The sequence below is a fragment of the Podarcis liolepis genome, assembly GCF_965112155.1.
Source record: "Podarcis liolepis genome assembly, chromosome: 14".
Taxonomy (NCBI): domain Eukaryota; kingdom Metazoa; phylum Chordata; class Lepidosauria; order Squamata; family Lacertidae; genus Podarcis; species Podarcis liolepis.
The window spans coordinates 11,132,499-11,146,720 of NC_139569.1; the positions used below are offsets into that span (position 1 = coordinate 11,132,499).

General features: G+C 47.3%; 1 protein-coding gene and 1 long non-coding RNA gene across 2 annotated transcripts in view; one reads left to right on the forward strand and one right to left on the reverse strand.

Moving 5' to 3' along the window:
- Positions 1–14,201, forward strand: part of POLR3E (RNA polymerase III subunit E) — a 39,378-nt gene extending 25,177 nt beyond the window's left edge. The window contains exons 18-21 of the mRNA XM_083474329.1: positions 898–1,388; positions 7,644–7,721; positions 9,970–10,095; positions 13,772–14,201. Of these exons, the coding sequence (XP_083330455.1) occupies positions 898–1,388; positions 7,644–7,721; positions 9,970–10,095; positions 13,772–13,837 (761 nt within the window). The 3' untranslated portion in view covers positions 13,838–14,201. The remainder of the gene's footprint in view (positions 1–897; positions 1,389–7,643; positions 7,722–9,969; positions 10,096–13,771) is intronic.
- LOC310693003 lies at positions 7,621–9,567 on the reverse strand. The gene is made up of 2 exons (XR_014518951.1): positions 9,100–9,567; positions 7,621–7,943 (listed from the first exon to the last, which is right to left on the reverse strand). It is a non-coding gene; the product is annotated as an uncharacterized lncRNA (long non-coding RNA).
- Positions 14,202–14,222: the final 21 nt, after the last annotated feature.

Genomic DNA, 14,222 nt, shown 5'->3' on the forward strand with positions numbered 1-14,222 from the left:
GATAAAACAATAAACATATTTTTTGGGGGCGGGGGGAACCAACCTAAAGAAAGCATATAAAAAAAATCCTGTAGAGATCGAGACTGAGGAAGATTTCAGCTTTAAAGGCTTCTTGAAAGGGGGGGCACAAAAGAGACAGCGAGGACAGCTCCTGTCTAATATTCAAGGGGAGCGCATTCTAAGGGGCAGGTGCCACCACACTAAAAGCCCAACTTCTGCATTGTGCAGAGCAGACTCCTGATAAGGTGGCATCTGCAGGAGGTCCTCACATGTGCTCAATTGGGTATATAAAGGGTTAGGTAATCTTTCAGATACAGTGGTACCTTGGTTCTTGAACAACTTAGTTGACAAACAAATCAGCTCCCAAATGCCGAAAACCTGGAAGTAAGTGTTTTCTAACGTTTTTCAGAAGCCCAACATCCAATGCGGCTGTCGGCTGTTGGTTCTGGGGCGCCTGCGCCAGTCAGAAGCCGCGCCTTGGTTTTCGAACGTTTCGGGAGTCGAATGGATTAAGTTTGAGAACCAAGGTTCCACCATATTATGCTCCCAAGCTCTGTAGGGCTTTATGCAGCAGAACCAGCAGGACTCTACATATATTGTACGCTAGAAACTGACTCTTCTTCCACCGATCCCTTCCCAGGTGTTTTCCTTGGTGTAGTCGAACTTGCTCCCTAGACACCCTACCTTGCTTTTCTTTCTCAGGAACTCTTGTGTGGTCTGCCTCCTTCTCACATGTGCTTAATACAAGGATGGGGAACCTGTGGCTCTGCAGATGTTGTTGCGTTCCATCTCCCAGCAGCCCCTGCCAACATGGCCTATGGTCAGGTGGATGAGAGCCAAGGTTTACTCAAACCACGGTTTACCCTCACACCCCTTCTGTCCGCTTGTTTTTTGCAGCTGCCCCCTTGCTGGTTTCTGGAGAGCAGCGGGTCAGTCTGGCGAAAGCAAGAGTCAAGCAGACCTACGGGCAGTTGGAGCAGAACTTCCAGAAGCTCAAAGCGGAGGGCAAAGCCAGCCAGGGCACTTGCCCGGTGGACATACTTGGCGTCCGTATAAAAGAGGAGCCCATGAGCGATGAGGAGCCTATGGACACCTCTGTCTGCGACGGCCTCAATAATGGACTGGCCAACGGCATCCATTCGGAAGAGAACTCTGTGGACTCCATGAACGGCATCTTGCCGGTCCAAGAGAGAGTCACGCAAGAACTCAGAGCCTTTGTGGCGGCGACGTTTAAGAAACAGTATGTGCTAACCCTGAACGAGCTCAAACGGTTATTTAATCTCCACGTGGCTAGTCTGCCTCCTGGGAATCTCCTGTTCAGCGGCATTTCCGACAAAATGTTGCAGGACATGGTGTTGGACATGGGCTGCAAACAAATTATGGTGCCTGTAAGTGATTTTTCTGCTTTTGTTTATTTTTTTGTTTATAAGTGCCTTTGCAGGCTGTGAGTGGCAGGTTCAATTGATGTGGCAGGGGGCTGGTGCAAGAGGTGGGGTCATGGTATTTCTATCCATTGGCTTGGCTGCTGTGATGTCATGGAGGTGCTAGGCAGCCATGGTTTGGAAGGGCCCTCATGAGACCTGGTAGCTGGAATTCTACTTCTGTTTTAATGTGCTGCTGAAATATTACCCGCAGGCTTTTGAATGCAGATCTGTTGTGCAGTTCTAGAGCCTTTTAATGCAAGCTATTGGAGGGGCAATACCTGGTGTTAGAGCAACTGCTTTGCATGCAAAAGATCCCATGTACAGTCTCTGGTATCTCCCTGTTTAAAAGGATCAGTTGTTGTTGGCATCCGTCTTGAGAGACAATGGCGTGCACCTCTGGGGGTGAAGTCAAACCATTATGTTAGCAACACCAAAGTGACCTTCCTGGGGTGCACTCCCGGGCAGGTGGGTATGGAGGTCCTGGGCTGCTCAGGCAACAAACCCTCCCTTTTGGCCTCACTGATGTGGTCCAAAGGAAAGCAGAACAATGCCGTGTTTTTTTGCTCCATAAGACACACTTTTTCCCTCCTTAAAAGTAAGGGGAAATGTATGCGTCTTAATGGAGCGAATGCAGGCGGGAGACTCTGCTCAGCGCTCCCTTTCATGAGCCGTGTGGAGCGTGTGTGAGGCTCTTGGGGGCTTTTCCCTGAGGTGGGAGAAGGGACTGACGGGCTGCCCTCTGTCCCTTCCCACACCTCCCGGAAAAGCCAGCAAGAGACGCTTCCAGGCTCTGCTCAGTGCTCCCTTGTAAGGGCTTCCCGTCAGGGAATGTTTATTTATTTATTAAGGAGTATTCCAGTATCTGAGGTCCCCACAGACTTTTACATCCACCTTTGAAAAAGGCAGGTTTCTCCACTTTTTTAGTTGCATACCCAGTACTCCCTCCTGTACTTGCGTGTTGTAATTAAAAAATATGCAGAGTTCCTGGACTCGTTTCGTTTGATCTGTAAGGAAGAAGGCGGCGCCCGTGATACATAACTGCAGGTAGCTAACTGGAGTGGAACAAATGCCATCTTGTCACAAGGAAGGGTAGCTGATTTGACTGTGTATATCTGTGTCTATAACAGTAATTTAAGGAAGTTACTTGTCTAGCTGGAATAAAACGATCATGGCTTAAAGGCGCTGGCATGTTGGAAGGGAGTGACTATTTCATCGGTCTTTGTTAGTCAGAGCTTTGAGGCATATGCACTTTAAGCTGGGAGAGTTTTATGATGTTCCCTGTGAATGAGATTAATGCTGTTGCCTCTGGATCGCAAGGCACTTCCGCAGCCACAGATGTGATTAAAAAAAAAATCCCACTGAGTAAACTTTGAAGAAAGCCAGACTCTCTTCTCCGCTTGCAAAGCGACAAACAAGTATTGACAGTTACAAGTATTGAAAGTTGCCTCTTTTTCCATGACCTCCAGGAGCTGGGCTTTTGTCGAGCTAAACCATGGTTCTAAGAAACCAGCCAACCCTGGTTATCACTAAGGTTTAAAATGTTATGTCTGCACAGGGCCCTTCTTGGACTATTTTAAACCAGGATAAAGGACTAGCACATCCCTTTTAAAACATTGGTTTCTGATCTGCCACACTGTCCCTTTCCAATCCTTATATCTCTGCATGCTCTTGGCTCCTTGTGTTCTTTATCTCTTTCCCTCTCTTAGGATTGTGAGCTGCCTGGGCAGTGGGCAGGATGGGCTTCACTTTGTTAAACAGCTCATATGTGTAAGGGACCGTATAACAACCATTGGAATTGGAGAGGACAAGGTTTCAGTTATCCCACTAAACCGTGTTTAAGGAATGTCATTTATGGTTTACTGTGAGGTCACGTCAAGCTAGGGCAGTGTTTCCCAAACTTTTTTGGGCAACGGCACACCTGTTTACTGAAAAAAATCTCGCGGCACACCACCATTAAAGCCCCGCCCCATGACGTCAGCGCGCAGCGTCACGCCGGGAGGGACGCACGAAAGTGAAAGTTTTTTCCCTCCCCCTTGCCGGGGAACCTCCAAGCTTTGGGGGTGGGAGGAGGCAGCAGAGCGAGGGACTGAGGGACGGCGGCAACTGAGGCGGCGGCGGCTGTTGTGGTGGTGGCGGCGATAGCGGGCGGAGGAGGGGGCGGCGGCGGGGCTTGAGGAGCCATCACCGGGAGTTGCTGCTGCTGTTGTTGCTGCTGCTGCCCGGACATGCCGGCCTCCTCCTCCTCCGCTGTCTCGCGCTCCTCCCTTTTGCACGCGCTGCCCCGCCGCTCGGCACCACCACCGCGGAGCCGCCCCCGGCTCGACGCGGATCCTCGCCGCCGCCTCTCACCGCCCGACTCGCCCGCCTCCCTCCCACGGCACACCAGCCAATGTCTCACGGCACAGTAGTGTGCCGCGGAACACCGGTTGGGAAACACTGAGCTAGGGTTTTTTGTGGACCGCAAACCAGCATCAGGATTGTATTATTATTATTATTTGTATTATTATTATTTATACCCCATCCATCTGGCAGGGTTGCCCCAGTAACTTGGGCAGCTTCCAACATAATATAAAAACACAACTAAACATCAAGCAATTAACGCTAACCACGGTTTGGTGTGACTGCTGAGCCATAGTTATGGTTCCAACCCCTCTTCCTAGAGGTACCCACATCCTAGAAATGAGAGTGAAGGGAAGATGGAAAGACACAAACTATTCTAAACCACTGTTGTATCTCAAACACTCCACAGATAGCACCAAAGATTGGTTTGTGCTAACCATGGTTTAGGTTCAAGCCAAAAGTGCAAACAAGTAACAGTTTGCATGGTTTTCCCCCTTCCTCAAAAAATCCCTACGTACTGTCCCAAGTAGTGGGCTTGGTGGATGGAGCAATGACCCAAACCATGATTTGTTGGCTAAGATGTAACTCCCAATTACAGTTTACCCAAGCTCTTGTTTATAAGAGCTTGCTCCACTTCCCAGCTTGGTGGCCACCTGCGTGCCATAATTAGTCATGCAGTTTTGATTCATACATTGCAGCAAGCCATAGTTTGATGTTGCACCTGAATCGTCTTGGAGGCCTGATTCAGGCCTCATGCAAATCTGTAATGGTGGGGAACCAGATAATGCACAGTTCCTGTTCCTATCGCCCCCCGGGGGGGGGATGATTTGAATTGTTGTCCCAATAACATCTGGAAGGCCACAGGTTCTGTGCCTGTCTGTTCTCCCCACCCGAGTTGGAAAGCTGCTTTTTAAGCAAACCAAAGTTCCCTGGGTCATCTGAACCCCTGGAACTGTGGCTTGTTTAAAATTGGAAGTGAATTCTAGTCTCCTCTTGCTGGCATGGGAAAGGGGAAGCCCAAAGCTTGCTGTGGCTTGTTTAACCTGTTCTAGGTTAAAAATCTAGGAGTGAGGCACAGAAACCTAAAATGAAAAGAAGAAACTTGTTCTGAAAAATACCAACTAGGTGGATTAACTACAGTTCGCTGTGTTCCTTTAGGAGGAATCTAAAACTTCCAAATTATGTAGGACAGAGTGAAGCATCTTGCACAGTTATTGCTGCCCATCTTGGCACCATTTGAGATGGCTCCTGAAGAAAGGAACCCAGGTTCCAAAAGGCATTGGGCTGTAATAAATCTCTGCAGATGGCACTTTGGAGGAACAGCATTCTTTCCTACTTGAAGCAAGCCAGTATATTTTGGCGTGGTGTCTGAATTGAACCCAAACTGAGCTTGTTTCAAATGCAGGAAGTGAGAGACAAAGGAAGTGGTGCAGTCGAGAGCGTGGTCCTTTCTTTTAGGAGACCGGCGAATTAGATTTATCGCATGTCTGCAAAACTGTTGCTATGAATGGTGTTTGTTTTTAACAAGTAAGGGTGGACTCCTCCAGAAAGGCAATAAAACTGATTCAAATCATAGCATACAACAGCTCTGGGCACTGCTTGGTCTGGAAACCCATCTTTTTGCCAGTGCGCTGTTCATAGGGAATGAATTCATCTTCTCGTTGCCATGAAAGCAGCTTTAAATGTTTTAAGTGCGCAAATTGCCGCTCCTAGTTCCTGGGTGTCTGAGCACGGGTGTAATTCTGGGAGCTGTAGCTTCTTTAGAGTGCTTAGAGTTGATTGTAGACCCCTGTTCCCTTCGCAGAACTACAATTCTGAAGGCAGCCCTGTTTAGGGAAGTTTTTAATGACTGATGTCTTAATGTATTTTTAATCTCCTGCTGGAAGCTGCCCAGAATGGCTGGGGAAATCCACCCAGAGGGGCGGGGTATAAGTAAATAATAATAATAGCAATATTAGCAATCATTGTTATTACAGTGGTACCTCAGGTTAAGTACTTAATTCGTTCCGGAGGTCCGTACTTAACCTGAAACTGTCAACTGTGAAGACCACTTTAGCTAATGGGGCCTTCTGCTGCTGCCGCGCTGCTGAAGCACGATTTCTGTTCTCATCCTGAAGCAAAGTTCTTAACCTGAAGCACTATTTCTGGGTTAGTGGAGTCTGTAACCTGAAGCGTATGTAACCTGAGGTACCACTGTATTGCTATTATTATTATTATGACAATTCCCAGAATGGTTTAATCCCTCTTCACAAAAACTCCAAGAATTGTAGTTCTGTGAAGGGGAATACAGACCTCATAAGAACCCTTAAGAAACTACAGCGCCCAAAATTCTTTGGGGGAAGGCGTGACACACCAAGGTTGCAGGTTCAGTCCCCACATGGGACAGCTGCATAGTCCTGTTTTGCAGGAATCAGACTTGGGGATCCGCAGGGTCCCTTCCAACTCTACAATTCTATGATTCTATGGCTGTATAAAGTGGTATGATACGGATTTAAATGCCGAGTGCAGGTGGGAGTAGTGAGGGCCAGCAATAACTGTCTGAGCAACTGTGAAAGGGACTCCCGCTTACTGACAGTGGTGACACAGTGCTTGGAACAGGGTTGGGGTTATTTTATATTTGGCCTCTAGAGTTAACGTATGTGGTTAATGTGACTTGCTGGAATATTACAGCTAGGTAAACATACAGGGTTGCAGGCAGCCAGCTTAAGTTCTGCTCAGAGTAAATCCATTAAAATTAACAGACTTAAATTAGTCATGCCCGTTTGTTTGAGTAGGTCTTCTCCGAGTAGGACTAGCGTTGAATCCAACCCATAATCTCTCCATCAGACTGTGTATAGAAATCATTAGCTATGAAAGAACAGAGGTATTCAAAATCTTCACAGCAAAACGTTTTGGCTTCTGGCTTCTGGTGCTCATCACATTAGAGAAGCTGAAGGTGGGTGCCAAAATGTTTTGCTTCCAGATTTTGAATACCTGTTCATTAGTCACTGTAATAAAGTATATGGTGTTGTTGGTGCTTAATTACATCCTTCCAGGACCCAGAGCAAACCTGTCTGAAGTGTGATGATGCTTTTTAAAAACTGTGTTGTTGTGTGTCATGCGTAACATTTGACTCCAAAAAGACTGACAACCTGCTCTTTCCTTTCCCTAATTACAGTGCTCTGGAGGCATTACGGCAGCATTATGCTTTTTAGGCTTTTTAGACCATGCCCCAGGTTGAAGCAGAGCTGTAGGCAATCTAAAGCAAATAAATAGGGTGTTTTGTCTCAAGGGGTATAGGAAAACCTCCCCAGCTTTAGCGCTAAGAGTCCTGTTGAGCCCCCACGAGACTGGTTCAAAAGCTCTGTATTTGTCACCTGCCACCATCTAAGCACATGTCTGATGCGCATGTGCCCAGGCATGAATGAAGGTGACGTAGAAAAGCTTAGACCTCTTCGTCTCCAAGTGCTGGCAAACCTATTTGCTTGGATCCAAGTGGGGTGGCAGTAATACGATCAGAATTGTGGGGGGGTTTTCCTGTGAAAATGATCAGGCACTAGATGCTAAAGCTTTGTGGTGTTTGTTGGGCAGGCTGCCATTGACCGCCCTTTGCTTTAAACACACAGAAGCAAAGTTTGCTATGTAAACAAGTTTTAAGTCCTCCTTATGTCCTCAAGATACAGTCTTACAGGCTTTCCGCTCAACTGCTCTCTTGCCAGGGGATACCGAGTTGTTGTTCTTCCTGCATTAAGTTGAAGCTTAAGATTGTAGCCTCTGCGTTCTGTCCCCCCGGGTGCAAAATCCTAATTGAATTATTCTTTTTTCCAATCCTGTCTTTAAATACCCTAAAGCCAATAATCCTAACCAGCGCAACCTGTTTGATTTATTTCTTTATTTTAGTTTCCCCCGCAGACGACTGCGTTGCTGGATGAACAAAAGGTCTTTGCACTTTGGGAAGCTGGTGACATGTACGATCAGGTAAGCTGGTAATTGGAGCTGTTGCTCCAGCAGAGTCCTGCCTAGAGCAAGGGACATTGGCACCCGGCAGCGTTTACGCATTTGCTCATCCTCCGTCCAGTCAGCAGCAGCGCACTTTCAGCTCATTAGGAAAAAAGGCTGGTCCAAGAGGTGGGTTTATCCTCTGGGGCTCAGTGTGCCATCCACCCTTGATGATGTGCTGCTTTGATCGTATAATTCCTCCTGCCTTAAATGATATTTTTAGGTTATATTTTAGTGACTTAAGTTTTAATTAAATATTTTTTAACTGTTGCTATATCTGTATTGTCCCTGTTATAAAGGTAAAGGGTAAAGGGACCGCTGACCATTAGGTCCAGTCATGGACGACTCTGGGGTTGCAGCACTCATCTCACTTTATTGGTCGAGGGAGCCGGCGTACAGCTTCCGGGTCATGTGGCCAGCATGACTAAGCCGCTTCTGGCGAACCAGAGCAGCGCACGGAAACGCCGTTTACCTTCCCGCCGGAGTGGTACCTATTTATCTACTTGCACATTGACGTGCTTTCAAACTGCTAGGTTGGCAGGAGCAGGGACCAATCAAAGGGAGCTTACCCCATCACAGGGATTCGAACCGCCAACCTTCTGATCGGCAAGTCCTAGGCTCTGTGGTTTAACCCACAGTGCCATCCACGTCCCTGTTATACCCAGTTGCAAATTCAAATGTATCCCTATCATGTTTTATGACTTCCTTGATATTGTATGTGGGCTGGAACTGGCCTTTGACCGAAATAATAAATTCATTCATTCATTCCTCCTGCATAGAGAATATTCGCTTTGCCTCCTGCAAGCAGATAGTCATGTGGAAGGGCTGTGACTCACGGGTAGAGCGTATTCAAAATCGTAATCTGCTTTGCATGCAGAAGGTTTCAGGTTCAAGCGTATAACACAGCTCAGTTGGTTAGAGTGTGGCGTTGGTAACACCAAGGTCGCAGGTTCAATTCCCATCTGGGACAGCTGCACGTTTCTGCCTTGCAGAGGGCTGGGCTAGAAGACCTTCAAGGTCCCTTCCAACTCTGCAATTCTAAGATTATAATCCCAGGCATCTCCAGGCAGGGCTGGGAGAGAACCCAGCATGAAATCCTGGAGAGGAGACAATACTCAGCTAGAGGGGCAGTGGTCTGGCTCGGTGTAAGGCAGCTTCCTGTGTAAGGTCCTAGTTTCAACCCTGGCATTTCCAGTTAAAAGAGCCGGGTGGCAGGTGGTGGGAAAGACCTGAAGGACCCCTGCCAGTCAGGCAGGACGCAGGGAGGCTGGAGTCTGACTTGGGAGAGGGGGGCAGTAGTCTGTGAGGATCTGTGCAAGCCAGGAGGCAAGAATCAGCGGCAGGGGAAGCGTCAGACCTGGAGGAAGAGGAGGAGGAAAAGGCAGGCAAGGCAAGTGCTTCTCCACTCTCCCCTGCACCACTGTCTCCCAGACCCAGGAGAGAATTGAAGTGGGAAGAGCAGAAACAGCTTCCATGCAGGCGTCATGTCTTGCAGTGTGAATGCAGCCCATCAGGGGAAGAAGGAACATAAACTGGTCCAGGGGAGACGTCCCCAGTTGCTGCAACCGCTCCATAAAGCATGGACCTGAAAATAGCTGCCTAGATGCTGTTGTTGTGTTCCAGAGCAGTAGAAGCGACTTGGTTCCCTTTGACAATGAAGAATTAACACTCTGCCGTGTGCATTCCTTGGCTGTGAAGTGCCAAGGATGACCATACACCCTGGTTGAGCCCTATGGACATTGCATTACTTCACAGTTGGAACAAACCAGGATCCACTTTGAGCCGGACTTCCCAATTCTGACTTTCCAGCTGGTTTCAAATCGTGGTTTGTCCACTTAGGCACCAGTCAAGCCTTGCTGTGAATTTCTGAACTGAACCGCTCTAAAATTAGTGCACTTAAGTTGTTGTTTTTCTCGATCTTGCTCTTCTGATCAGTGCAGTGGGATGAATCCCTTGCAGCAGGCTGAGACTTGGCTAAGTCAGTTGTTTTGCATGATGCACTGAACACAGCAATCAGTTTCTCGATGCTGATAGACCATCCTGCTGGTCCGGGATTGATTAGAAGGAATCTGCCGAGAGGAGCTGTTTCTATTCCTAAGTCATCAAAGAGTGGTGCAAATTATACTTAAGCCTCTAGGTTTTGTTTTATGCTGACACGAGCTTTTTCTTTCTTGTTTCCCTCTTTTACTAACTTGAAGTTCACTCATTCTCTCTCTCTTTCTCAAAGCACCGGCAAATTTTGCTCGAAATCTTTTCCAAAAACTACAGAGTGCGCAGAAACGTCATCCAGAATCGGCTGGCCCGGGAATACGGAGAGGAACTAGATAAACAGGAGATCGATAAAATCTTGAAGGTATATATTGAATGGGATGCGTGCAAGCAGTTTTAAAAGGAGACAGTCAACGGGCCCCCTGTTAATAGGATCAGTCCCTCTCTAACCCAGGGATGGTAACCTTCCAGGCTTAACTGGACTACGATTCCCATCATCCCTGCCCATTGGCTTTGCAAGCTGGAGCTGATGGGAGTTGAGAGTCCTGCAGCATCTAGAGGTCACCACCCTTGCTCTTAATTCATTTTGCAAATAGAGCTAGAGAGGGAGTAGACAGACTCGGGGAAAGAAGAGTGGTGGTTGGTATTAAGGGTCTGAACGTAACATTTGATAGCTGACTTCTGCAGAGTCAAACCATTGGTTCATCTAGTAGCTTGGTATTATCTAGGCCATGGGTAGGCAAACTAAGTCCTGGAGGCCAATCGCCTTCTAAATCCAGCCTGCGGGCGGTCTGGGAATCAGTGTGTTTTTACATGAGCAGAATGTGTGCTTTTATTTAAAATGCATCTCTGGGTTATTAGTGGGGCATAGAAATTTGTTTTTGGTTTGTTTTCAAAATATAGTCCGGCCCTCCACAAGGTCTGAGGGACAGTGGACCGGCCCTCTGCTGAAAAAGTTTGCTGACCCCTGATCTAGGCTGATGGGCAGCTGCTGTCCAAAGTGTCCCACTTGTTTCTGGAAATGCCAGGGATTGAACTCGTGTGCAATGCATGTGCTCTACTATTCAGATGCAGCTGCTCCCCAAGTATCTCTTCACAATCTGTCCATTCCTGATTATAGAGAACAGACCACTACCTGCTCTTTCGATGCAAATTTCTAATGATTTGCTAGAACGTGTTTACACACATGTGTGTGTCCAGATACTTGCAGATGCATTGATGTCTGGGTGATAACACACTTAGCTTTATTACTGGATTGCTTTGCTCAAGGCGATTCCCAAAGGCCGCTGCCTTTTAAGTTTACTTTTAATCTATCGTCCTAATTGCATTGCATAACTGACTTACAGCAGGTCTCTACCTGGGGCATCTATATTGCTTTAGCTTTAATTAAAATCTCCTTTAAAGATTATTTATTAGATTGGCCAATTAAGCAGCCGAGCAAGGGCCAGCTGTGGTACTGAGGCTGGAAGGTAGTGTTTGAAGCCCTGCAAAGCTTTGAAGTCCCCTTTTTCTGGAGCTGTGACCCTCTTTGCAGAGTGGCTGTTATAGGTGCAGTCAGTTGTGAAATGCTGTTTTATAACAAACTATAAATAGCTACTGTTGGGTGGGAAGAAATAATAATAATAATTTATTATTTGTACCTAGCCCCTCTGGCTGGGTTTACCCAGCCACTCTGGGTGGCTTCCAACAGAGACCAAAAATACACTAAAATGTCACACATTAAAACGTCCCTGAGCAGGGCTGCCTTCAGATGTCTTCTAAATATCAGGTAGTTGTTTATCTCTTTAACATCTGATGGGAGGGCGTTCCACAGGGCGGGTGCCACTACCGAGAAGGCCCTCTGCCTGGTTTCCTGTAGCTTTGCTTCTCGCAATGAGGGAACTGCCAGAAGGCTCTCGGCGCTGTACGTCAGTGTCTGGGCAGAATGATGGGGGTGGAGATGCTCCTTCAGGTATACTGGGCTGAGGCCGTTTAGGGCCTTAAAGGTCAACACCAAAACTTTGAATTGTGCTCGGAAACTTCCGATATTGCAGATTTTTAGTGTATGGTTCTTGGTTTCACGAATTCTTGGAAATCTTGCTGTTCCCATCCCTAGGTAGGCTTTTAATAACCCTGGAGGGTGGGGTCCCATTGATGCCCTCACACCTGTAGAATATTCTTGGAGTTCAGGGACCATTTTCAACCCAAGGACCGCATACACTGCTCTGCAACCTTCTGGGGGCCACATACCAATGGTGGGCAGCGCCAAGGGCAAAAGTAGGTGGAGCAACAAATGTAAATTACCTTCGCTGTCCTTTGTACCTTCTTTCCAGGCAAGCAAGAGGCATTGGAATTCAAGGTCACATTCCAGCCAGGCAAAAACAGAACAAACAGGGAGAGGCCAGAGGGCCAGATAGAGAGCCCTGGAGGGCCACATTTGGCCCTCAGGTCCAAAGTTGCCTAGCCATATTCCCCCTCACTTCCAAACTTCAGAGGTGAATACCAGTCCTCATATAACCAGAATGGGATATTCCATGGATATATGAGCAGGCTTTGGGGGAAACCCCTAAGGCTTGCACAAATAAGGATCCCCCATCGGCAGAAGCTGAAAGGGCATGCTCAGTGAATGGTCATGCTACGCTGGGCAGGTGGCACGGCATATTCCCAAAAAGGTACAGCTGGCTGGGGGGATTCCTTAACTGGGGTGTGCTATACACTGCAACGTTTTGTTTCAGATCCCAATCTAGTGTCTTAATCTGACCGGTTTTGTTCTCTAGATTTGGGAGCTGTATATAGCATGGGTTGGTGGGGAAGTTGAAAAGGAGACAGGCCAGATGGCTGGATGAGAACTCTGGAAGTGCATGCGCTCTCGCTCTCTTTAATCTGCATTCAGACGGCTAATTAGTTAATTGCACCAATTAGCGGATTCATGCTTTCTGGTCTCTAATAGCGCTTCCAGCCAGGTAACGAGTTGCAATGCTGTGTTGTGATTGTTTCTGTAGGAGGTGGGAAAGGGGTGCCAAATGATTCCCATTGGAAGTGTTACCAGGGCAGGTTGCATTCTCTGAGGATCCTTCTAGTTGCCTAGATTGTATCAACAGAAGTTGGTTGCAGGCACCAAAGCAGTTGCTTTTTCCAGCCAACAGCTCTTCTCTCTGGCTCCCCTGGGTTGCTGCCTCCCTTGAAGCTGCCGCCCTGTTCACCTTATGGGGAGCAATGAGGGAAGGTCCTTGGAGTTGTGCAGTTTAGAGGAGCTTGGCAAATAGCAAGGGTGGCAGTGAATTACACACATACACACACACACACACACACACACACACACACACACACACACACCATACCTTTTTTTTAACTGCTCAGGGCTGTTGAGAAAGTACGTGTTGGAGGCACATGTTGAGAATCCGGGTTCGTTGAATGAGCGTTGACAATCTAGTTAAACCCCGCCATTCCTAACCTTCTGGGGTCCACAGATCCACTTGCAGTGGGTGGGGGGCTGATTTCCTTCGGGTGACTGTGTCAAGCACAGAAAGGACAACCTCCATTTCTCCTCTAAGGATGTAGAGCTGGGGAAAAGCAGGTATCAAACCCACAGACTAGCCCTCCACTTGAGTTTTAGAGCTGGAAAAGCAGCAGGCAGATTGAAGGTGCTCAGAAGTCCCCCTGATGTTGTGCTGGACAGGGACAGGGCTCAGGTGACCACAGTTTTTGTTGGCTCCCAACATCCGGCAGTTGCTGCCTCTTTACCTATTTTGCATTTCTGCATCCTTGTGAAGTGTGCAAATGGTAAAGCTTTATAAATAAGTTGACACACTTTATTTAAAAAAATGCTATGCAGTGTAGAGTTTGTAATGAAAATGGTAAGAATTACTGTATTCCTTCCCCCACATTCTTGGTATTCTCAACTTGGAGAGGACAATGGCTGCCTGTTCACTCTTCCCTCACCCCTCCACCTCACTGACCTTAATTCTGGTGGTATGCAATTGGGGGCAGAAATCTTCTGTTGCGAGTCTACTTTAGAAGATTATAACAATACTTCTCAACAGCTTTCCCCTTTCTTCCAGGACTGCTGTGTAAGCCAGGGTGGCATGTGGTATCTTAAAGGGACAGTACAGCAACCGGCATCTTGACGAAAGGGGTTTTGCTTTAATCGCATCGGATGAACTCCAGGACTGAAGCGGAAAAGGTGGAACAGGCAGGAAAGCAAAATGATGATGGGGCAGAGCCTGTTCTCCTCACAGCCCTATGGATGGATGAAGTTATGGACACGGAGCTGCTCATTTACATGTCTGCATGGCATCCAAAATGCCACCGTTCAACACAAAGAGAAAAAATGGATCTTTGCGAGTTGTTAGGTTAATTTGGGATTCCTAATAAATTAACTTCTCATCACAAAAAAGGAAAAAAAAGCCCACCTACTGACCCAGATGTTACAGATCATGATCTAATGTTTTATTTTGTAACTAATGCCAATAAATTGCAAGTTTACACTTAGATAGTGGGAAATTATTTTTT